General features: G+C 37.0%; 1 protein-coding gene across 6 annotated transcripts in view; it reads right to left on the reverse strand.

Annotated features, from left to right (window-relative positions):
- LOC106093250 (uncharacterized) overlaps positions 1-26098 on the reverse strand; it is a 115452-nt gene that overhangs the window by 78053 nt on the left and 11301 nt on the right. For 4 of the 6 annotated variants that reach the window (XR_009398016.1, XM_059366808.1, XM_059366812.1 and 1 more), the window contains exon 2: positions 6763-7261. Coding sequence is in view for 5 of the 6 variants with exons in the window: in XM_059366808.1 (XP_059222791.1) it covers positions 6763-6949 (187 nt within the window). In the remaining variant the exon portion in view is untranslated. The remainder of the gene's footprint in view (positions 1-6762; positions 7262-26098) is intronic. The other 2 variants (XM_059366809.1, XM_059366811.1) reach the window with 1 other exon arrangement.

The following is a 26098-nucleotide window of genomic DNA, read 5'->3' on the forward strand; positions in this document are numbered from 1 at the left end:
GCATATGTTTGATAGGTAAACTGATCGACTCAGAATTGCCTTTTAATTCGATGTCCGTCTGTCCATGTTAATTTGTGTACAAAATAAAAGCAACAGCTTTCATCCGATTTTCTTAAAAATTGGTACAGGCCTAGAGACAAAGCCTATTGAAATTAGAAAAAATCAGTTCAGATTTTGATATAGCTCCCATATATATGTTCGTCCTATTTGCAGTAATATTGCAATAAAATGGTCATTTGTTAACCGATTCTCTCGATACTAGCGAATTTCATAGAAACCGGCCCAGATTTAGATATAGCTGTCATATATGTATGTAGCCCGATTTTCAATCCAAGAGCCACTTCAAGCGCATTTATTGACCAATTTTGCCAAAATTTTGCACAACGCTTTCTCGACGACTAAAATTATATATGAGAAGTGTGCTCGAAATCGGTTCAGATTTAGATAAAGCTCCCATACATATATATTCGTCCGTTTTTGGGTAATTTGCAATAATGTTGGAATTTGTCAACCGAAATTACTAAAGTTTGAACATATTTGCTTGAAATTTGAAAGGGATTGTTTAATAACATATCTGAAAACGTCCGTCGAGGTCCCTCAAAATTGGTTCAGATTGGATATAGCTAACACATTCTACTTTTAGGGTAGTTGTAGGGTATTATACAGTCGGCCCCACTCGACTTTTGCCCTTTCTTACTGGTTTTTAAATGATCTCGTGCTGGAATGTGTTTGAAAAATCACGAAATAAATAAAAGGTTGACAACATTTTCTTTAAAGTTAAAATTTTGAAAAATATTACTGTAGATAAAAATTTTTATTAAAATAAAGAAAAAAAATTAAAAAAAAAAATTTGTTGAGTAATCAAATTTTTTTCAAAACACGTTTAAAAAAAATATTCTTTTAAAAAAAATATTTTTTTTTTTAAAATTTTTTTTTTTTTAAATTATTTTTTAAAAAATTTTTGTTTTTTATACAAAATAAAAAATTAAAAAAATTTTTTTTGAATAACCAAATTTTGTCAAAACACGTTAAAAAAATATATATTTTTTTTAATTATTTATTTTTAAGATTTTTTTTTTTTAAATTATTTTTTTTTAAAACATTATTTTTTTTTTAATCAAAATAAAAAATTAAAAAAAAAATATGAATAATAAAATTTTTTCAAAACACGTTTAAAAAAATTATTTTTAGAAAAAATTTTTTTTCTTAAAAATGATTTTTTTTAATAAATTATTTTAAAATTTTTTTTATACAATTTTTTTTAAAAACTTTTTATAGAAAACAAATTTTGACAAAGTTTTTTAAAAATTTTTTATTGTATAAAATTTTCTAGAGTAAAAAAAAAATTGAAAAAAATTTCTACAGAAATTGAATTTTTTATAAATTTGTCTTAATTTATAATTTTGACAAAATTTTTTTATAGAAATTAAGTTTAGCAACAGTTTCTATATTAAATTCGGTGCGAAATTCCAACACTAAGACTATCTTCTCTTTGCATTTTGGACTCTTAATAATTTTGGGTTTCCGTTATTTTGTATATAATTTGTTTTTAATTTACAGTTTCCCCTAAGACCAAATGCCAAAGGGCATTGCAACCAACCGACCACCCATTAAAAATTCCTCTGATTTACTTTACTATGTAAATAAACTTTGGAACAAAAAAAAAAAAACAAACAAGCTAAGATGATGGGCGGTAGGAGGTTTCGCAAAATTAGTTTCTGCCTCGGTGTGTTTTTTTATTTTGGAAAACAACAATTTTCCCTGGTTCGTTCATAATTAAAATTTTCGCCATTATGAACATAATGCGTTTTTCACACAGCAGCCCATACTGCTGTTGAATGAATGGCTGGTTCTTAACCTGAAACCTAAAACCAAAAAACCTACGATACTTAAGCAGTACAAATAAAACCGCAAAAGAAGAAGAATAAGAAGAAAAAAACAAAAACAAAATAAAACTACATCCCCAGCAAAAAAAAAATGAAAGTAGGAAAATATATACAATGAAATGGGCACTTAACAAAAGCAGTCAAGGTCATAATTACCTGAAACAGAAAAAAAAAATAAAATAAAAAACAACAAAATTCAAATAAAGAAAAATCCAAACAAGAACTACATTTTCAGAGAAGAGGAAACTATACTAAAATTGTTTTTTGTTTGCGACGCGGCACATTTTTCTGCTGTTTGTACTCGCATAACGCACGAACCCTCACACACAACGAATTCAATGAATTATTTTGTAATTAAATTTTATATGGTCGAATGGCTGTTTAATGGACATTAAATTGGAAATTAGTGGGACACTTTGTAGAGTGGAAAATTCGCCCCATTGGTGGAAAAATTCAAATTTTTTATAAGTATTTAATTTTGTAGAAATATTTCCGAAAAAAAATTTGTCAATGAATATAATATTTTTGAAAAGAAAACCTACAGTTATTCATATTTGTTCAAGAATTTTTCACAAAAACTATAAATTAAACTTTTATAAAGAAAAAAAATTAGATACAGAATTTTACTACAGAATTACAAGGGAAAAATTTCCTTTGTAATAAAATGTTGACAATTTTTTCTAAGGAACTCATTTTGGCAAAACTCTTTTTTTTTATAAAAATGGGATTTTGGAAAAATATATAAAATAAAATTTCGACAAAATTTTCTTTAAATCTAATTTTTGTCAACAAAAAGTTGTCTTGAAATGGGATTTTGTAAAAGAGAACTTCGAAATAAAATATGATGGATATGATGTCCAATACATCCCATGTCACTTGGACATACATCTAAGTTTTTATACCCTCCACCATTGGATGCGGGTATACTAATTTTGTCATTCCGTTTGTAACACCTCGAAATTTTCATCTAAGACTCCATAAAATTTATGTATTCTTGATCGTCATAACATTTTAAGTCGATCTAGCCATGTCAGTCGTACGCTTACTTTCGGAGGATAAAGCTAGGTTAAGTTGACAAGTGGGTGCAGATATAAGTCCCCCCCATGCTACTGTGGACATACACCTAAGCCAGTAATCGGTTTGTTGTGCGCTCTAAACACAAAAAAGTAAACTCGAAAAAGAAAATCGAAGTTAGAAATTCCGTGCTACTTACAAAATCCTTAATTGTTAATGGTCGGTAGGACGGTGAAAATCCTATGGGGGATCCGAGGATATTACTAAGGAGTAAAGCTAAGCGCATGAAATTTGCAACAAATACTTCTTATTAGTGTAGGTCGGTTGGGATTGTAAATGGGCCAAATCGGTTCATGTTTTGGTATAGCTGCAATACAAACCGATTTCCTGATTTGACTTCTTGGGCTTCCAGACTTCCAACAAATGAGATAAGCATGGTCAAAATCGGTTCGTAACTTGATATAGCTGCCATACTAACCAATATGGGATCTTGATTTCTTGAGCCTCTGGAGGGCGCAATTATTATCAGATTTGGCTGAAATTTTGCGTAAAGTGTTCTGTTTTGTCTCGCAATATATGTGCCAACTATGGTCTAGCTCATAATCTGATATAGCTCCCATACAAAACTGATCTCCCGATATACTTCTTAAGCCGCTAGAGGGCGCAATTCTTATCCGATTTGGCTGAAATAGTGCATGAGATGTTTGGTTATGACTTCCAACTACTGTGCTCAATATAATTCAAATCCGTCCATAACTTGTTACAGCTCCCATATAAACCGATCTCGGATGTTGACTTCTTGAGCCTCTAAGCGGCGTAATTCTTATCCGATTGGGCAAACGTTTTGCATGAATATCCCATACAAAATTTTAACCAAATCGGATAAAAATTGCACCGTCTAGACCCTCAAAAAGTCAAGATCCTTAGATCGGTTATATGGCAGCTATACCAAAACATGAACCGTATGGCCCATTTTCAATCCCTACCGAACTACACTATTAGGAAGTTTTTGGGCAAAACTTCAAGCGCCAATTTTTATGCGTTCAAAAATTATCGTGCCTTCAACAGACGGACATAGCTAAATCGACTTAAAATGTTAAGACGATCAAGAATATATATACTTTTTTGGGTCTTAGATCAATATTTCGCTGTGTTGCAAACGGAGTGACGAAATTAGTATACCCGGATCCTATAATGGTGGGTATAAAATTTGGCTCCAAGTATTGGGGACCCGCCCGATCCCCTAAAAGACCGAATGTAGAGTTTGGCCCCACTGTATGTAGCATACTTCGTTTTCGTTATCAGAAGGGGGAGCGGTCTCTCGACGTAGCCCGATTTTCAAAAATATCAAATTTTAGAGATGGATGCGCCACACAGTATGAGTTTGGAATGGAAACCCAAAAACAAGAATTTGTTGCCCAAATATGGTCTAGCAACGTGGGGGAGAGCCCCACTCAAACGGGCATGTAGGCCAATAAGGACAAAGTGGGTCCCAGATGAAACAGTATGGAGAGTAGTTTACTAATCTGATAATAAAAAATTTGAGTCGCCCGACTTTAGTTTTTTATATCCGAATGAGAAGCCAACCCTGTCCTTGATCCGATTTTCAAAAACGTCCGATTGTAAAGGTGAGTGCACCGATCTAAGGTAAATTTTGTTGGCAGTGTTATGACCCAAAATAAAACATTTTGCTTAAGAAATTGGTTCTAGCAACGTGAAAGGGCGCCTCACCCGAATGGGCAATAAGGGTTCCAAATGAAAGGTAATAGAGAGTGGATTACTAATCTGATATTAAAACAAGTAAAAGCGTGCTTAGTTCGGCCGGGCCGAATCTTGGGAACCCTCTCTTGGGATTCTGCTTAAAATTTATACAAACTAAATTTAGTTGAAGGGCATAATTTTATTCAACATACCAAACTTCTGTCAGCAGCAAAAATAACGCTTCTAGAAATCGAACAAGGATAATCGAGAGACCGGCTTATATGGCAGGTTAGACTGATTTGGACCGTACTTGGCACAGTGGTTTGAAGTTGTTGCAAAATTTCAGCCAAATCGGATAAAATTTCGGTTTGTAAAGACTCAAAAAGTCAAATCGGCAGATCGGTTTATTTGGGAGCTATACTAGGTTATGGACCGATTTGAACTTCACTTTGTACAGTTGTTCAAAGTCGTAACAGAACACTAGATGTCAAATTTCAGGCAAATCGGACAAAAATTACAGCTAGTAAGGGCTCAAGAAGTCAAAGCAGGAGATCGGTTTATATGTGAGCTATATCAAGTAATAGTTCGATTTAGACCGTACTTGGCAAACTTGTTGGAAGTCATAACTAGAATACTTTCTGCAAAATTTCAGCTAAATCGGACAGTAATTGCGGCTTCCACTGGCCCAAAAACTAAAATCGGGGGATCGTTTTATATGGGAGCTATATATATACCGATATGGTCCATTTGCAATCCCCAATGACCAACATCAATAGTTAGTATCTGTGCAAAATTTCAGGCGGCTAGCTTTACGCGTTCGACCGTTATCGTGTTTTCGACAGACGGACGGACGGACTTCCCTAGATAGATTCAGAATGTCAAGACGATCAAGAATATATGTACTTTATGGGATCTTAGATCAATATTTCGAGGTGTTACAAAAGGAATGACTAGATTAGTATACCCCCATACTATGGTAGTGGGCATAAAAATATCGGGGAACCAGAAGCCCAAAACAATATATAAGTCAATAAAAAATGTTCCTAAACTTTTCACAGAATATAAAGTTTGTAATCCCGTGAAAATTGTGTACTCAATCTTTAGATACCCCTCAAACCGATTTTTAAAAACGATATATTCTGGAGATGATTACAATGATCAAAGTGATTTTTTATTCAATCTAACGGTTAACAAGAATGATCTGCTCAAATTGGGTCTAGCAACGTTGGGGAGCGCCCCACGCAAACGGGCATGTAGGCCTATTAGGGAAAAAAGGGTCCCAGATGAAAGCGAATTGAGAGTAGATAGCTAATTTGATAATAAAAAGTTGGCTCCAAGTATTGAGGAGCCACTCGAACCCTCTTAAAACATGTTAACCGATAAGAATTTTCCTGAAATTTGCACAGAATGTTGTGTTAGGCCCCTAGTGAAAATGCTGTACTTCGTGTTTTGATATCAGAAGGGGGAGTGGACCATCGCCTTAGCGCGATTTTCAAAATCGCCAGATTGTAGAGTTGGCTGCAACGATTTAAGTTAAATTTTTTTTACCAAGAAGTTGCTTTACAAATTGATAATAAAAACTTGCGCCACATGTCACATCACTTTGACAGGCATGGTGGATCGCGATTTCTGATACACCATGTATCTTCATCAACACTTTTGTCACATTGAGCTCTATTTCAGAATTAAATCGTGCTCTACACTGTACTCGATAGTCGTTGGGTATGTAGAGCACCTTAATCAATTTGACAAAAGTGCTGATGAAGTTACATGGGGTATCAGAAATCGCGATCCACCATGCCAGTCAAAGTATTTTTGACAACAGCACAAAAACGAAAATTTGCAATAAATTTTATCTAATAAAATCAAAGCCCAAATTTCAGAAAAAAGGTTAGTCCAATTTCTTAAGAATTTCATACAGTACAGTAATTGCACAAAATAAACAATTTGGCTTCATTTCTTTAATTAAAACCAAGTTGCTTATCCTAGCATGCTTTGCCATTATCGCTATAATTGTTTGTTTAAAGAACTTGTTTTTAAAAATCCTATTTTATCATCCCTGATGACAAACTATGAAAAGAAATGACATTCTAGGTACATAATAAGACCACAAATATTTAATGGTGTCCCCTTTAGTGGACCTTAGGGTTCTACTACTTACCAACAAATTGGAGCAGGCAAATGCTGAAGACTATCAGCAGCAGTTTGTGGTACCTGGCAGGCATTGTTGGCGACGACGACGACGATGATGGCGATGTTGATGGCCACCACCATGGCATGCGTCGAGCAGCATTTCTTCGCAGAGACTTGGATGAGTAGTGTGTGTTGTCTGAACGTGACGAAGTCATTTCAATTGATTGTGATTTCTTTCCAGGTTATTATTGATGTTGTTATTTGCTTGGGCAATATGAAGGCAGTTTTGAATTTTTATTTTGCAATAACTTTTTTTGTTTATGGATTTTATTGCATGGGGTTTTCTTCGTTTTTCGCTCTTTCTGGTTCCTTCTCTGCAGATTGTATTAAACGCTTAATTTTGTTGTCGTTTATTTAAGCACTGTATTTTATTGGTATTATATTTTATTTGCTCTTTGGTATGTGACTTGTTTTTATATTTCTCTAGACTTCACTTCATCCTTTTTATTCATTTGCTTTTTCAGCTGCTAAGAAAAAAGAGAATTTTAAATTTAAGCTGGAACTTGCTGTTTTTGTTTTGCTTAAAATTTATAGGCCTTTAAAAAGTTTTGCGGCGTTTTTATTGTTGCTCTATGGGACTAGAATTTTTGGCAATGCGTTTGGATTATGCAATTTAACATTTTCGTTTTTACGTTGCATTATGGAATCGTTCATAAAGGACATTAATTTAGAGACACTTTTTTTCAGGTTCTTTGCACAAGTTGTGTAATGGGTATGGTGACAGTTAGGTATTTACGATTGAACCGTGGCTGATAAATTCTTATTTTTGATAAATTATCTTCAAAGACTACTACATATCTCCTAGAATATAATTTTTGGTTTGCCTTCACAAAATTCAAAAAAATTCGTTGTGTTTTTTTCTAATATCAATTAATTCTTATTATATGCTTGGGGTTGTTTATATAACATTAGACATTCCTGATCGGATCGTAGGTAGATGGCATATAGACCGATTCTCCGAATAAACTTTTTGAGGCCATAATTGATGTATTTAAACCGGATTACAACGAAATTTCTCTTTGAGATTCTTTCGATATTCTCTTTGAGATTTTGGCAGTGGGGAAGGTTGTTGCATGGGGGGGCGGGGGGTTGTATGGACCCCCAGAAACTTGGTCCCTAAAGTAGGTATTAATTTCGTGCTCTACTTCCAAATACCTTTCATTTCTGCCCCGTATTGCCATTGTCGGTAAATATTTCCGATGTAGTGATGTTTTGGGGAGTGGGGTGGTCTCCTAAAAACTTTGTCCTGAAAAATATCAGCCTTGTATTCTACTTTCAAATATCATTTATTTGAACCTTATTTGCCATTGGACCCAAAATTGGATATCAAATTCGTTTTCAAATCTCAAATACCTTTCATTTAAACCACTTATTGCAAAAGTCAGCAAATATGACCGGCTTGGAGGCTGAGCTCTAAAAACGATCAACATCGAGCTATACTCTCTTTGAACCCCAAATTGTCATGGTAAGCGTTCTACTTGGGTGTTGTTAAGGGGTGGGACCTCTCTAACATAGTTGGTCTCCAATGTTGATATCAGATTCGTGTGCTGTACTCCTAAATATCTTTCATTTGAGCCCCATATTTCCATAGCCGGCAAACATGTCCCGTTAGGGGGGTTGTTTTGGAGGATGAGGCGGCCGTACAGTGACTTGGCCCTTAAAATATAGATCAGATTCATATTCTACTCTAAACTACCTCTTATTACAGCCCCATATGGGAATGGTCTGCAAATACGTCCTATATGGGTGGTATTATAGGGGTGGGGTGGCCCCATAGCAACTTTTTCCCGAATATTGATATCAAATTCTTGCTTTCCTTCCAAAGAACTTTCATTTAAGTCCCATATTGCTATGGTGGTAAATTGTCCTCTTTGGGGGGTGTTTACGGGAGGGGCGACCCAAGCAGTTTGCCCCATATAGGGACATTAGATTCGTATTCTACACTCAAATAGCTTTTAATTAAGCCCCATATTGCCATGGTCAGTATAGAAGTCCTGTTTGGGGGTGTTTTGGAGAAGGGGTGGACCCCCAGAAACTTGGTCCCACATTTGTATATCAGATGCGTATTATACTCGCAAATGCCTTTCATTAGAGTCTCGTATTGCCATAGTCGGTAAATATGTCCTATTAAGGGGTGTTTTGGGGGTTGGGGGGTTGGTCCCACATTTGTGTGTCAGATTCGTATTCTACTCGCAAATACCTTCTATTTGAGTCCCATATTGTCTTGATTGGCCTATAAATATATTTTATGGGTTTTGGGGGTGAGGCGGCCCCCCTTGTTACCCCATCCGAAATTTGGATACCAAATTTTTGGTTTTAGGTTACTATAAGAGAGCACTCAAAATTTCGCTTAAATCGCACCACCAATAATCGAGATCTGGCGTTTCTGAATATTAGGGTAAAGGGGAGGTCCCGCTTCCCCTTCAGATATCAACAAATGTAGTACCCTATTTTCACCGCTGGATCATTATGCACCATCTGTGAAAATTTTAAGAAAATCGGTTCTGCCGTGTTTGAGTGAGGAACACAAACAACCTTACAAACTGACAAACCAGCACAAATTGATTTTTATACCCCCACCATAGGATGGGGGTATATTAATCTAGTCTTTCCGTTTGTAACACCTCGAAATATTGATTTGCGACCCCATAAAGTATATATATTCTGGATCGTCTCGACATTCTGAGTCGATCTAGCCATCCAGGTCCGTCTGTCGAAATCACGAAAGCGGTCAAGCAGTTAAAGCTATCTGCTTGAAATTTCGCACAGATACTTCTTATTGATGTAGGTCGTTGGGCATTACAAATGGGCCATATCGGTTCAGATTTAAATATATCCCCAATAGAAACCGACCCCCCGATTTGACTTCTTAAGCGCCTAGAAGCCTCAATTTTCATCCGATTTGGCTAAAGTTTGGAACAAAGACCTGAGTTACGACTTTCAACATGCATGCCAAGTATGATCGGAATCGGTCTGCAAACAGATATAGCCCCCATATAAATCGATCCCCTGATTTTACTTCTTGAGCCCATGGAAGCCTCAATTTTTATCTGATTTGGCTAACTTTTGGAAAAAAGTCTTATGACTTCCAACATTTATGCCAAGTATGATCCAAATCGGTCAATAAACAGATATAGCCCCCATATAAACCAGTTCCCGGATTTGACTTCTTGAGCCCTAATTTTCAACCAATTTGGCTGAAATTTGGAACAAAGATTTGAATTATGACTTTCAACATCCATTCCAAATTAGGTCCGAATCGGTCAATAAACGGATTTAGCAACCACATAACTGATCTTCGGATTTGACTTCTTGAAGTTTCAATTTTCATCCTACTTGGCTGGAATTTGGAACAAAAACTTGAATTATGTTTTTCAACATCCATGCCAAGTATGATCCGAATCGGTCTATAAACAGATGAAACCCTCATATAAACCCATCTTCGGATTTGAGTTCTTGAACCCTGAGAAGCCTTAATTTTCGTCCGATTTGGCTGAAATTTGGAACAAAACTTGAATTATGACTTTCAACATTCAACATCCATGCCAAGTATGATCCGAATAGGTCTAAGAACAGATATATCCCCATATAAACCGATCTTCACCTTAGAAGCCTAAATTTTTACCTGATTTTGCTGAAATTTGGCCCTAACCCTTATCATATGACTTACAACAACAATGTCAAGTTTTAGCCGAATCGGTCATTATGGTGTTATAGGCCCCCTAAGTATCGATATCCCGATATAACATCTTGAGACCAAAATAATTCAAATACAAACTCAGTCAATACGGGTAAAATTTTAACGAAATCCATGGTGGTGGGTACCCAAAATTCGGCTGTGTTAAGTAACTTACTAATTTTAATATGTTCTAGTTCGAATCTTAAAAAATCCAGCCTTACCTCGCGCCTTCGAACCAAGAGCAACCTTTATGCAGAATTTCAAGTATGTAGGTTCAGCCGATTCTTCAAGCGAATATTAGTCAGTAACACTACTCTTTTATACATATTTAGATTAGTATTCTACTTCCAAATACCTTTAATTTGATACCCATATTATCCCAATTGATCGAGATGTCTGTTTTGGGGAATATTGGGGTAGGGCATTCCCCTTGGTTGTAGATAAGCTTCAGACGTACATATTGGCGGTATGCATTGACATCGAGGGGACTTTTAAAAATGTGTGGACCGACATACTGATCCAAACCTTAGACCAGTACCGTGTGGGCCGGGTCCTTAAAGACTGGTTAAACCATATACTAAGGAACAGGTGGATAAATTTTGGGTCCCATGACATAAATATAAGGCAGAAAGTGACGCAGAGCGCTCTGTACGGTGGCATTTTATCGCCACTGCTATGGGTGACCACCATACATAACTTATTACGGATCCTGACTGAAGAGGAATTTTAACTAGTCTGTTACGCAGACGATGTTATATTGCTTCTAAGGGGCAAGGATCCGAATAAGCTATGCCGAAAGGCCTAAAGGGTTTTGAAGGTGGCATATGACTAGGCTAGACTTAGAGTTATTAATGTCAAACCAGAGAAGACTGAAATCTGGCTGTTCACGAGAAGACAAGGTTGGTCAATTTGACGCACCGAAGGTCAAACAAGGTCTGACAAGCTCAAATACTAAGGAGTGATCTTGGACAGAAAACTGAATTGGAAGTGTAATATTCGGGAGCGTACCGAGAAGGCTCACAGATGTTGGGCACTATGCAGTAGGCTCGAAATGGGAACGGAATCCGAGGATAGTCCTCTTGTTAGACAGTAGCGTGATTAGATCAATTCTTACTTACGCCTCAATAGTTTGGTGGAATGCAAAGGAAAAAAAATTAAACGTAAGGTTAAAGCCACAGGTTCAGAGAACATGTTGTCTTAGGCGAGACATGAGGACCACGCTCACTAGGGCACTGGAGACTATTCTATCTAAACAGATTAAGTGTAAGATAGCCACTGCTGCTATGGGCCTTTAAGCGATGGGAGAATGGATGAAGGATAATAGCAGGTCATACCATCGCGGTCAAGTCGAAGCGACGATGAAAAACCTGAAAGGGATGGAAGCGGATTTCAATTGGATACTTGAGATGGCACTTGAGGTCGAGGCACTACTAACGGCGGTACAGTCTTGGATTGGCGGAATTCTCGTATTGCCATCTGGAAGTTTGTGCTACACGGATGGATCAAAGCTTGAGGACAGAGTGGACATGGGGGACTACATTAAGAATCCAGGGACTGAAAACTGTTTTCGAATGCCTGAACATAATACGGTCCTGCAGGCAGCCCGTATCTCCGGGTGATCATGGAATGCATGAGATGGTGTGGTGTTACCGCGAGGACGTCGAGTGTGAAAATCTTAACGGAAAATAGAGGTTAATGGCCTGATGGCCACATCAGGGAAATAACCAGGACGGTAAGGTCACGGTCGGTCTTGAATTGTAAGAAGGTCATTAAGGCATTCTCTGACGATAGCGCTATACGAATTGTTTTAGTGCCGGGCTATAACAGCTGTAGGGGCCAAAGGACTGCTATCAGTAAACTTGGTTAATACGAAGCCTTTCGGTGCGACGCAGTCCAGGTAAAAGGCGTGAGTGACGAATGCATGTAACACTGTGGAAAAGCGAAACGGTCAGTAGAACGAGGAAAATCTTATGAGGAGATCCAGATTGTTAGAAGTTGAGGCTATTTCTGAAAGGAGAAGGAAGGAGTTTAGTTTAGCCTTCGATATTATAAAGGAACTCAGGACTACGGCCTCACTTATGCAAAAAAAGGTGGCGCAAGTGATAGCATATGTAAGGCATGTGGGAAAGATGATGTTATTAACCAGATTTCGAGGCTAACCGACACCGGCACTTAAGTGGGGACGCAGTACCAGACATTAACCAACTTAGAGCGTGGTATGGAAAAGAATTAGAGAATTTTGTAAGTTGCTCAAAATTCCTGACTTAGGTTTTCTTTTTCGAGGTTACTTTTTAGTTAATAGACCGCACAACAAGCCGATGACTGGCTTAGGTGTATGTCCATAGTGGCAGGAGGAGGATTAATATCCGCACACCCTTTTCAACCTAACCTAACCTTCTTAATGTCATGTTTTCTTCATATTTTTCTTATGCAGATCAAATCCAAAGAAATTTTAGTCTCGAAAAATATAGGCCTAACCGCACTTTATCACATAAAGGATAACGTCTTTTTGGTTTCTTTCTTGTTAGGAAAATATAGATTAAGCAAATACAACAAATTGTACATTTGGCCCCGTACGCTTGGCCATGCCACCATGCGGTGCAAAAATATGCACACACAGAGACACTGAGCCATACATGGCTCGTTCGCGCTATAAAGCCCATAAATCTACGACAGCAGTGTTGGAAATGAATTAAACCAATTTGGTTCAGTCGTATATTCATCTTCATCGTCATTCTGTGTTTGCCCCCCACACTGCCAAATGTCCTATGCCCCTTACCGTTGTATCATAAGTTCTCTCCTACTCGTCATTGTCCATGGTGTTCGTTCTGCTGCTCCTCAGTCATTTGAAATTTATCTCATAAATCTCTAAAGGATCTGTGTGAATTTCGTTTCCTTGAAATGCTAGCAATGGCGTTGATGATGATGGTCGTGGTCTTGGTCTTGGTATTACGGCTGTTCTTTTGTTTTCGATGCTTTGCTGTCGTTTGGATGTCTTATTTTTTTGCGATGCCTAATTTCGTTGCTTCATTTTCATGTGCCGTTTGAGAGAAACAAATTGATGGAAAATGCAGTAAATATGCGGATAAAGTGACAATCGCCTGATTGTTATCCTATACTCGTTTCTTCTCTCTTCTTTGTTTTTTTGTCTTGCTCTCCTCTTTACTTCACTTCATGCACTGCCAACTGCTTCATTGCCTTTAGGGTCTTTTGTAGTAGGGCGTTAAGGATAACAAAAAGCCAAGACACACAAACAAAGAGCAAACACTAGGTGCCACCCACACGCACACATGAACAGGGTTGTCGTTTAGATGTTACCTAAAGTTTAGAGAAGAAGTTGCTTCAAACTGCCATCAAATATCAAAGAAAATTTTCGTATAATCGGGTTTAGAGGAAAATTCATTCAAAATTTTATTGTCAGAAAAAATTTTGTTTTTAAAGCTAATTTTGTTGAAAATCTATCTTTAAAAGCAAATTTTGTCAAAATTGGATTTTCGTAGAAAATTTCGTAAAAATTGGACTTTCATAGAAAATTTCGTCGAAGTTGAATTTTTAAGAAAATTTCATTGAAATTTGTCGAAATTTGATTTTAATAGAAAATTGTGTCTAAATTGAATTTTTGCAGAAAATTTCGTCGAAATTTTCATATTTTTTTTATATTTATAGAAAACTTTGTCAAAATTTAATTTTGATCAAAATTTTGTCCAATTCGATTTTCATAGAAAATTTTGGTGAATTTAGATTTTTATAGAAGATTTCGTATTTTCAAGAAAATTTCGTCAAAATTGGATTTTTTGAACATCTTCCAGTTCGAGATCATATTCAATGCTTCATACTCAAAGAATAGCATATCAAAGACCTTATTAAAGTTGAGCAAGTATGTGTTATTATTCAAAACACTTTGACTGGCTAGTGGATCATGATTTTTGATACGCCATGAATCTTCATCAACTCCTTTGTTAAAATGATTAAGGTGCCCTACATAACCAACGACTATTAAGTACGGTGTAGAGCATGCATTTGTTTTGGAATATGGCTCAATAAGTCCACTAACTCACCTTAGCGCAGTAAGAGAGAAAAATCCTTACTTGCCGGTATTTCGATACAATCTAATCATCAATACTAAGAACAACAAGCACATCAACATTGCCATACTCTTTTTGTTGTGCACCTGAGCATTCTTTGAATGTCACTGCAAGTGCCGTAGGCCGCATTGACCTACAGCGCAGCGATGGGCAGGTTCGTGCGGCTTAATTAATTTCACAAATGTGTTGATGAAGATACATGTCGTATCAGAAATCATGATCCACTAGCCAGTCAGTGGATTGAATACTTGCACACTTGCTCAACTTTTATAAGTTCTTTGCTATGCTATTATTTGAATAGAAAGCATTGAATATAAACTCCAGCTGGATGATGTTCGAAAAATAACGAAGAGATTTTAAAGATCAAAATAAAAGAGCACAAACGGACAAAATTGTATTTTCATAAAAAATTTGTCAGAATTCGATTTAATATGTAATTAAGTCCGGCTTGGGTGTATTTTGAGAGTGAGGTGGCCACCCAGACACTTGGCCTTTTAAGTAAATAAAGGGTGATTTTAAAGCTATTATCTTTTTGGCAACACTGGTTTAAACAGCTCACGCACGTTTCGTGTTTTGTTTCACTCTCAAACATCTTCAGTTTGGCCTAAAATTTAACCGTCTAGGGAAAAGATGTCCCCTCTATACCCACAGCTCATCATTTGTATGGGAGGGCAATCTACAAAGTTCCACACATGTTCGAAAATCCCCTCATTAAGCAGATCCTCCACTTGGGACCGATGATCTGGTGGAATCCTACCGGATGCACTGCTGATATTGATGACTGCATAAGTCAGCTCATCTCTGTTGTGCTTCCTTGTCACTCTGGCGTAAGAGGGCGTCTCCTTACCATTCCCAGCGACCATCTTCCCCTTCCGTAATTGCTGTGGCCTCCATTTTGGAAGTCACAGTCCTCCATGAAGACTCTGGGCTGTGCGCGCTTCCTTCTTTCCTGTTCCGACTATGTCTACCTCCGCAGGCCACTGCCTGGTCTGCATTGCGGGAGAGTTGGCTTGGTTTTCCTAGAGTACTTGAAAGCGTGGAGCTCTTTTTCTTCTTCAGCATTTTAGCAGGTTATGCTCTTCGGGAGATCTGATTCTCTTTCCAGCTTCCGTAGAAGGGCTTGGTGTGTCAGTTCTATCCCTTCCAGCATCCTGCACTTTCGCCCGATTGCACTGCCGGTAAATACTACTCTGGCTCCTTCGTCGTGCCCCAGATCGCTTTTTCGGTCTGCTTGTGAGCTCAGCAAAGCCATCGCTCACTTCTGCTGTCATCCCACTGCCCTCATCTCCCCATTCGGCTGCGATGACTGATTCATAGATAATGTCGAGAACAACATGCTATGGCCTGACGCCACCACCGCAGCTGTTGGGTCTTTGGAGTCCATTTCTTGCCTACCCTAAAAAGGCTTTAATATTTTTCATAATAGGTAGTACCTATTCCGATATATGGATATTTTTCTTTAAAGAGCGCGATGAAAACACGTCCGCTCCACTCAACGGCTACTTTAAAATTGGACTAAGCGAATGGACCATTTGAAGCGCATTCACGATCAATATTTGCATGAACTAATCTCCGAACATTAAATAAAGATTTCATGCATTTTTCTGAATTTTATGTGTTTTTTTTTTTTTTTTGAAAAACTATACCTCTTAAGAAATCACCCTTCATATCAGCCCCATATTACCATAATCTGTAAATAAGTCCTGCTTCATATGAGCCCCATATTGTCGTTATATCCATTTAACGGGCAGTGCTTTTTGCGTATGGGAAATTACCTCAAACATTTCTCCCAAATATGGATGTCAAATTCGTGCTCTACTCCCAAATACCATTCATTTAAGACCAAAATTGCCGTGGTCGAGAAATATGTACGGGTTGAAGGGCGTTTTGGAGCTGGGGCTAGCACTCCGCCACAATAGTTATCAAACTTCCCACCATATCCTAATCTCCTACCAGTAGTAGACTATTATGCCCATTTGGGGAGTTTATGAGGGTGGGGACACCTCCCATTAAATGGACTTAATATTTTCCCATATTCGTAATCTACTACCGAATAGCTTTCATTTGAGTCCCATATTGACACGAACGTCCAATTCGCCTCTTAGGGCAAGTTTTGGGGTTGGGGCGGCCGGCTGGGTATTTAGACATAAATTTTAAAACCTTATTCGCACCCTACTCTTCAGTACCATTCATTTGATACCCATATTGTTCCGATCGGTCCACTTTTTATTTTGGGCGTTTTTTTGGGTTAAAGAAAGGGTGCGCCCCCCTTCTGATATCGAAAAATTATACAGCCTATGCTTCCTTCCAGATCAATTTACACAATCTGTGAAAATTTCAAGGTAATCGGTTCAGCCATTTTAAAGTCTATACGGAACAAACAAACAAACCTAGTCCCATATAGTCAAGATTGGCTAATATGGCTAGTTGGGGCATTTTTTTCCAACTGATTTTTTATGTCAGATTCGTAAACTACACCCTACGTTTTATTTGAGCCCCATATTGATATGGATGTTAAATTTGTCTGATTTTAGAAGTATTGGGGTTAGGGCGACTTCCTGGGTACTTGAACCTTTTTTGATACGATATTCGTATTCTACTCTCCAATATCTTTCATTTGATTTCCATTTGATATCCATATTGTCCTTATCGGTCCACTTTGGGCGGTGTTTTTGGTGTAACGGGGGAGGGTCCGCCCCCTTCCGATATCAACAAATTATAAAGCCTATTCCTTCTTCCTGACTATATCCATATTGTCCTTATCGGTCCACTTTGGGCGGTGTTTTTGGTGTAACGGGGAAGGGGCCGCCCCCTTCCGATATCAACAAATTATAAAGCCTATTCCTTCTTCCTGACTATATTCGTAATCTACTCCCGTATACCTTTCATTTCAGTCCCATAATGCCATGCACGTCAAATAAACCTAATTTAGGGGGTTTTGGGGATGGGGCGGCCCGCCACATACTAGGACCCAATTTTTGATATGAAATTTGTACTCTACTCCAGAATACCTTAAATTTGTATCCCTTATTGTCCTAATCGGTATACTTTTATTTTTTGGGTATATCTATTCCGATATCAACAAATTATTGTATATAGCCTATATTTCCTTTCAGACCAACCTACAAAATCTGCATAATTGGTACAGCCGTTTTAGAGTCTATGCGGAACAAACAAACAATCAAACACAAATGGATTTATATATATATATAAGATTTTGTCGAGATTTCATTTTCATATGGCAATGGCAATCTGATGAGCCCTCTGGCAAAGGGCGAAATCGCGATTATTGCAGCCCGCCCCTGATGCATTTAACACACCAAAATTGCTGAGACTCTTTAAAGGGTTTTTGTTGTTTTGTTTCGAAATGGATTTTCAAAGAAAATTTCTACGAATTTTGATTTCATGGAAAATTTCGTTGAAATTTCATTTTTCATAGAAAATTTTGTTAAATTTCGCCGAAATTTAATTTTCATAGAATTCATTCGTCGAAATTGAATTTTCATAAAAGATTTCGCCGATTTTTGATTTTTCAAAGAAAAATTTATCGATATATAAGAAATTTCCTCGAAATTCTATTTTCGGGAGATAAATATAAAATTTGGCTTTGGCAACTCTGCCATTGCTTATCATATGCACACTTTTACACATTTGGGCAAATGCAAAGAACATAACAGCACAAAAACACACTCCCCCACACACGCACACACACTCACTCACTCACTAGCAAATCGCAGTTTTGCCACGCTCATTGAGCCAAGTCGTCCTGCTTATGACGTGTTAGTCTTGGCTGTCAGAATGTTGGCGAAAACAGAGCACCCAACAGACGGACAGACAGACAGATAAGCAAACAAACAACCAAACAGACCAGCGAACGCAGAAAATGAAACAAAAACAAAAGGAAATGTTTTCAATTGTTTTCGTCATTAAAGGATGTTCGCAATTACATTCATCCAAGCATGCACACTGATGAGGAAGTGGCACTGTGGTCTTTGCCGAAATTAGTGGTAGGAGGCAATAAGACATTTCCCCTCATCGCAAATAAGCCAAAAAAGAAGCATTTTTATGTTTCAAAATTACTTTTACCTTGTATGGATGTGTGTCTGTTTGGGGCAATAGGGGGCTAATGGAGAGGAAGAGAGAGAGAGCAGGGCTGTCATTTCTTCGGCATTTTTCTTCTTGATGCCGATAATCTTCCAAAATAATGGCGGCCATAAATTCTACAGTACTTGAACATTCAATTCAATCACAATATGAATGGCCATAACTTTTTTGTTGCTGTTGTTGTAACCTTGAAGGATATTGTAATGAAGACAAAATCTCAAGTTTCAATGACTTGTCTAATAATAAAATTTGCTTATTAATTTTAATTGTTATCCAATGTCATAGTTAAACGAAAACATTTGGGGAGAGGAAAATATAAAAAATTATTGAGGGAAGATTTTTTTTGTTCTCTTTAATAAACAACGTAATTTGTATACACTTTTAAATTTTATTCAATCCAGTTTTAATCTAGTCTTATCACCCTTATGTGGCCTCATCTCATTATTATAATTTTTGGAAAAATTGTTTTGCTTCTTGACCTAAGAGCAACATAAAAACTTATGAATGAATTTACTTATGGCTGATAATACTGGTTTTTGCTTTTATATTTTTAATATTTTAAAACAACAAAGGAAGACTGAACTGATTTTTTTTTTATTTTTTCTGAGAGTTTTTGCAGTGGAGGAGGTCTATTTAGAATACAAATCTAAAAAAATGATAGGAAATGCTAACATTTCCTGTTTAGTTGAAATTAGGAATGCTCTCTCAGATTTACTTACATATAAGCCTAGAGCGGTGACTCAGACCACAAAAAACATTTAAGAAAAACTAGGTAAAGGGGATAATTTCTTTAATTTATAAAACTTCCTCAACAAATGATTCCCCACCTTCATATTTGAATTGTTTTCAACAATTAAATCATAAATTGTTTGCGGCTTCTATGGCCTCAAGAAGTCATATCGGGGTATCGGTATTTAAAGGGGCTTTTCTATCCATTTATGTATATAAAAGAGTTGCTTGATTAACTGATTGCTGACTTGCTGACTGACTGATAATCGCCCAGCCCAAACGGCTGAACGGTTGGTTGGTCTTAGGTCATGGGCACGGGTAGGGCTGGTTTTTAGGATATTCGTACGTTTAGGTATTAAAAAGTACCAAAAAGTACGAAATGGTACATATTTTCCCAGCGCGAACGGAAAGGCCTATGTTCTTGGGCTTAAAAGAACGTCTCTAAAATATAAGTTTTGGTACAAACAATTTGGAAAATCGTGCTGGAAGTGGGAGAAATAGTACGTTTAGTACCGCAATAGGTACTATTTGGTACTTTCTTTGTAAATTGAACTAAAGCCCTGAATTTTGAAACTTAGGAAAATTATGGCAACATTAGCTGGGTGACTATAAGAGTTTTTGGATAAGGCCTAGAATTATGTTCTTGGGCTCAAATTAGGGAACGTCTCCAAAAAATAAGGGTTGGTTAAGAAAAATATGGAAAATCGTACCGGAAGTGGGAGAAATGGTACGTTTAGAAATAGTACGCAATGGGTACTATATGGTACTTTGTTTGTAAATTGAAGTAGAGCTCGGAATTTTGGATCTTAGGTACACTTAATTGGATGACTAAGAGTTTTTGGAAATTCGTTCATTTAGGTACTAAAAAAAGTACCAAAAAGGTACGAAATGTGTAAACATTCTACTAGGCGGATGGATTAAGGTAGAATTTTGAAATTTGACTTAAAAGACATCTGGTGCAAAAGGATGAGTGGGAAAAGAAAAATTGGAAAAACAGTACTGGTAACGTGAGAAAAGGTACGTTTAGTACCGCAACTGGTAATAGGAATAGTTATATCTTTACATATGGGGCTAGAGGTCTGAAATTTGGCATGTGCTTACAACTAGGAAATATGCGATGGGTGATCCATCCAAAATTCGTACAGTTTGGTACCAAAATTGGTCCAATTGGTACATTCTTTACAGATGGAGGTGATTATGAGCTTTCTACAATTCGTACATTTTGGTACCAACATTGGTACCATTTATTACTTTCTGTTTAGATGGAGCTAGCGGTCCGAAATTTGGCACGTAGGTAAAACTTAGAAATATATGATAGATGACTAATTGATCTATTAAAAATTCGTTCTTTTTGGTACCGAAATTGGTGCCATTTTGTATTTTTTATTCCGATGGAGTTTGAGGTCTCATATTTGGCATGTAGATACAAATAAGAAACAAATGATGTATAAGTAAATGATCTATTCAAAATTCGTACATTTTGGTACCAAAATTGGTACCATTTGGTACTTTCTGTTCGGATGGAGCTTGAGGTCCAAAATTTGGCATTTGGGAATAACTAGGAAATAAATGATGGATAACAAAATGATCTATTCAAAATTCTAACATTTTGGTACCAAAATTCTTACATTTTGGTATCAAAATTGGTACTATTTCGTACCAAAATGGGTACTATTTGGTACTTTTTGTTCAGATGGAATCAGAAGTCTGAAATTTGGCATGTAGGTACAACTAAGAAATACTTGATGGGTGGCTAAATGTTCTATTAAAGAATCGTACATTTTTGTACCAAAATTGGTACAGTTTGGTACTTTTTTTTCAAATGGAGCAAGAGGTCTGAAATTTGGCACAATTAAGAAATATATGATGGATGGCTTAATGATCTATTCACCATTCGAACATTTTGTGACCAAAATGTGGCGTGTAGGTACAAGTAAGAAATAAATGATGGATAGCTAAATGATCTATTCAAATTTTTACATTTTGGTACCAAAATTGGTAAAATTTTATACTTTCTGTTCAGATGGATTTTGAGTTTTAAAATTTGGCAAACAGGTACAACTAGCAACCAGTAAGGAAAGGCAAAAGTCGGTCGGTGCCGATTTTATAATACTCCACACCTACACTATAGGTACAAAGTTGGACCTATTTCTAAACCAATTTCAATGGTTCCGAAATTCTGAACCAATTTCAATGGACCTCGGTGGATGTTTTCAGATGGGTTATTAAACAATCCGTATCAAATTTCAAATATGTTCAAACTGTAATGAATACGGTTGGCAAATGTCAACATTCCTGCAAATAAGCCAAAATCTGACGAACATATATTCGGGAGCTATATCTAAATGTGAACCGATTTTGACCAAACTTCTTAGATATTGTTGTATGAATCGAGGAAAGAGTTGTGCACAGTTTTGGCAATATTGGTGAAAAAATGCGCTTGCAGTGACCATAGAAGTGAAACTCGGGCGATATACATATACGGCAGCTATATATAAATCCGAACCGATTTTTATGAATTTCACCAGTAATATTAAAAGGCATAAGAAAAACCTTCCTGCCAAATTTTGTGAGAATCAGTTAACAAATGAGCCCTTCATTGCAGTATTAGTCCATATCTGACGAACGTATATGTCAGAGCTATATCTAAATCTGAACTGATTTGTAGCAAACTTCTTAAAAATTGTGATGGTATTCAGTTAAAGCGCTGTACAAAATTTTGGCAAGCTTGGTCAATAAATGTGCTTGCAGTGACCACAGAAGTGAAAATCGGGCCATATATATAAATATATGGCAGCTATATCTAAATGTGGACAGATTTCTATGAAATTCACCAGTTATATTGAGAGTCATAAGAAAATCATTCCTGCCAAATTTTGTGGGAATCGGACGAACATATATATGGGAGTTATATCTAATTCTGAACCGATTTCTAGCAAACTTCTAAGATATTGTGGAAGTCGTCGAAAGCGTTGTGCAAAGCTACAACGCTTGCTTGCAGTGGCTCAAAGAGGGAAAATCGGGCGATACCAAAATATGAGAGCTATATCTAAATCTGAACCTATTCCTACAAAATTTACCAGTAATGTCGAGAAATCCTTCCTGCCAAATTTCGAGAGAATCGGTTAACAAATGACCATTTTATTGCATTATTACTGCAAATCGGACGAACGTATGTATGGGAGCTATATCTAAATCTGGACGGAATTTCAATAGGCTTCGTTTCTAGGCCGAAAAACATGCCCGCACCAAATTTGAAGACGATCGGATGAAAACTGCGACCTGTAGTTTGTACACAAATTAACATGGGCAGACGGACAGACAGACAGACGGAGAGACAGACAGACGGACATAGCTTAATAGTATCAGAAAGTGATTCTGATTCGATCGGCCTTCTTATCAATGGGTCTATCTCTCTTCCTTTTGGGTGTTACAAACAAATGCTCTAAGCTATAATACCCGGTACCATAGTAGTGGTGTAGGGTAAACAAATATGATGGGTACTAAATAATATATTCACAACTCCAACGTTTTGGTACCAATTGGAACTTTTTTAACAGAGGAACTAGAAGTCAGAAATTTGGCATGCAGGTGAAGAAGGAAATCTATAATGGGTGAGTAAATGATTCATTAAAAATTCAGGTGAAAATTGAGGTCAAATTCGGGAATCGGATCATATTCGACACTGATGTTGGAAATTAGAACAGAAGTCCTTGTGCCAAATATCAGCAAAATCAGATAGAAACAGAGCCTCAAATCTGAGCCGATATGGCTCTTTTGCAATAGCCAACGACCTACATCGATAAGAAGTACCTGTGCAACATGTCAAGCGGATATTTTTATTCGTTCGGACGCTATCGCAATTTTGACAGGAGGAATTGGCCAAATCGACTCAGAATGCCAGAAGTATATAAACTTTTACATTCTCAGGTCAATACATTGAGGTATTACAAACGGAATGATCCTATTGTCTTGGGTACAAAAATCTAACAATTCAAAGCCGGTCGAGGCTTTTCGTATGTCTGTCTGTCCGTTCATCTGTCTGTCTGTCCGTTCGTCTGTCTGTCTGTCCGTCTGTCTGGCTGTTTATCAGCTTTTCGTCATCGCCAGTTTGTGTTGTATTGTAGGCTGATCTAGCCATATATGGACCTATATCCTTATTTGACTCACCCATATGTAGACATAAATGTGACATTTTGTATCCGCTTTCTTCGAAATTTGTTTAAGAAAAATTATTTTCGTTATTCCACAGTTGGGGGAATAACATTTACTGCTATTAACTTCTTCCTGCTCTGTGTTATGGCTAAACAGTATTGAATTTTGAACTCTGGTTTAACAGCAGCTTAAACAAGTGTATATAATTTATGAAATCTTTTAAAAAACTGTATATTGTAGTGATACTATTTTCTTAAATGTACATGTAACATAACAAAATTAACTTATGAACTCTTTTTTTATTTTTTTCAGCATTGAATTTGCACATCATTCATAGATGGGTAAGTTTTTTAATATTGGTGTAATTATTTATATATTACATACTGTGTGAGTGATTCATAATTAGTGTAAACTAAGCAGATAAATAGGCCTGGCACATACATAATGCGAATTAGTACCATATTCTGAGTAGGTTTTGATTTACAATAAACTCTCAGACTGCGATGTATCCGTCCCGGTTGTTGTCGCCCTAATGGCGAACTTACTTTCTGAGACGATAATCACATTTGTAACGTTTCTCACGTGAAGACGCACTATTGGCTGCCCAGATTTCCACTTACATCACCTTGCTCTGTTAAGGCAACCGAAAGCATTATGCGGTTACTGTGTTATATGCAAGGCTGCGTAGTCTGACCTTCGACTGCGACCCTTAGTCGGAGTCTAAGTCGGAGTCAGCTGTCGAAAAGCATACTCAACTCTAAACCGAACTCTGACTCTGACTTTGGCTCAATAGTTCTACTCCGGCTCAATAGTCCGCCCCCACAGTCCCGGTTATATGTGGACTGGGGTGGGTCATATTGCGGTTGCCGCTATTGTATTCTCCGACCAATTTTAATAAGTCTTGCAAAGGAATTCCTGACTCTAAAATCAAAATCGAGTTTCTGAGTTTTCGCGATAAACTCAAAAAATTTTGTCGTTCAAAACCAGAAGAGAGAAGCAACATTTCGTAGAGTTTGTCGTTGATAACGCTTTAGACAAAGGCTTAGTCATTTGAAGTACGTCCAGCTCGACCTACCAGATGGCAAAACTAGCAAAGTTAGTTTTTCTATTGCAGTTACCGTCACAAATATTTTTATACCCACTACCATAGGATGGGGTATACTAATCTAGTCCTTCCGTTTGTAACACCTTGAACTTTTGATCTGCGACCCCATGAAGTTATATATACTCTTGATCGTCTCGACATTCTGAGTCGATCTAGCAAAAGTCCGTTACTCTGTCTATCGAAATGACTATAGCGGGCGAACGTGTGAAACTAGCCGCTCGAAATTTTCCATTTTTCATTTTTCATGTAGGTCAGTGGGGACCTCGAATGGGCCATATCCATTCAGATTTGGATATAGCCCCCATATAAACCGATCCCCGGTTTTGACTTCTTAAGCCCCTAGAAGCCTCAACTTCCATTCGATTTGGGTAAAATTTGGCACAAGGACTTTTGCTAAGAACATGTGTGCCAAGTATGATTTGAATCGGTTTATAAATTGATATAGCCCCCACACAAACCGACTCCCGGATTTGACTTCTTGAGCCCTAGAAACCTCAATTTTCATCCGATTTGGCTGAAATTTAGCACAGAGACTTTCGTTATGGCTTCCAACATCTATGCCAAGTAAGACTTTATTCGATCTATATGCGGATACGGTCCTCATATAAACCGATCCCCTGATTTGACTTCTTAAGTTCTTAAAAGCCACAATTTTTATCCTATTTGGCTGAAATTTGACATAAGGACTTCTGCTATGATCTCCAACATGTATGCCAAGTATGATCTGAATCGAGTTATAAACTGATATAGCCCCCATAATAACCGATCTTGAATTTGACTTTTGAACCCCTAGAAGCCTCGCTCAATACCCGTTTTTAATGTTAACAAAGGAATTAAAATACAAACTGACTTTATAAGGATACATTTTTAGCGGAATCCATGGTGGAGGATACCCAACATTCGGCTCGGCGAACCTTAACTCGTTTAACTTGTTTTTTTTTCGAATTTTGGTTTGCTCTCACAAACTTTAGCTAATATTTTGTGCCATACTTCATATGGTACATATCAATAAGTATATGAATAGTTTTTCCTACTTCGACTAGAGGACTTGATTTTTTTTTTTTTGACAGAGATTAACATATTGCTATACCATAATGTTGTATGGGATCTCGTGTGACTGTCACACACACGCTTATAATCATACATTGTCTCAAAGTTTTCCTTTCCACATGCCTTCGCATCCGAAAAAATACCGATGGTGCGTGACTAGAATTTTACTTGGATTTTTTTTCTTTCCTTTCTTTGATTTTTCATTTGGAGGTTAAGCTTAATTTAGAGAAGGAGATCTTGGAAAGACAACGGTGGAAAAAAGGTCCGCTAAGGCCTTTCACAAGATCTTATGATACAGGTAAAATTTTCATTTAAATTCTTGAAATTTTTCTTCAGAGAAAATTTCTTAAAATTGTTTCTTTAGAGAAAATTTCTTGAAATTGTTTCTTAAGAAAAA

This window comes from Stomoxys calcitrans, chromosome 4 (assembly GCF_963082655.1).
Source record: "Stomoxys calcitrans chromosome 4, idStoCalc2.1, whole genome shotgun sequence".
NCBI classification, from domain to species: Eukaryota; Metazoa; Arthropoda; class Insecta; order Diptera; family Muscidae; genus Stomoxys; species Stomoxys calcitrans.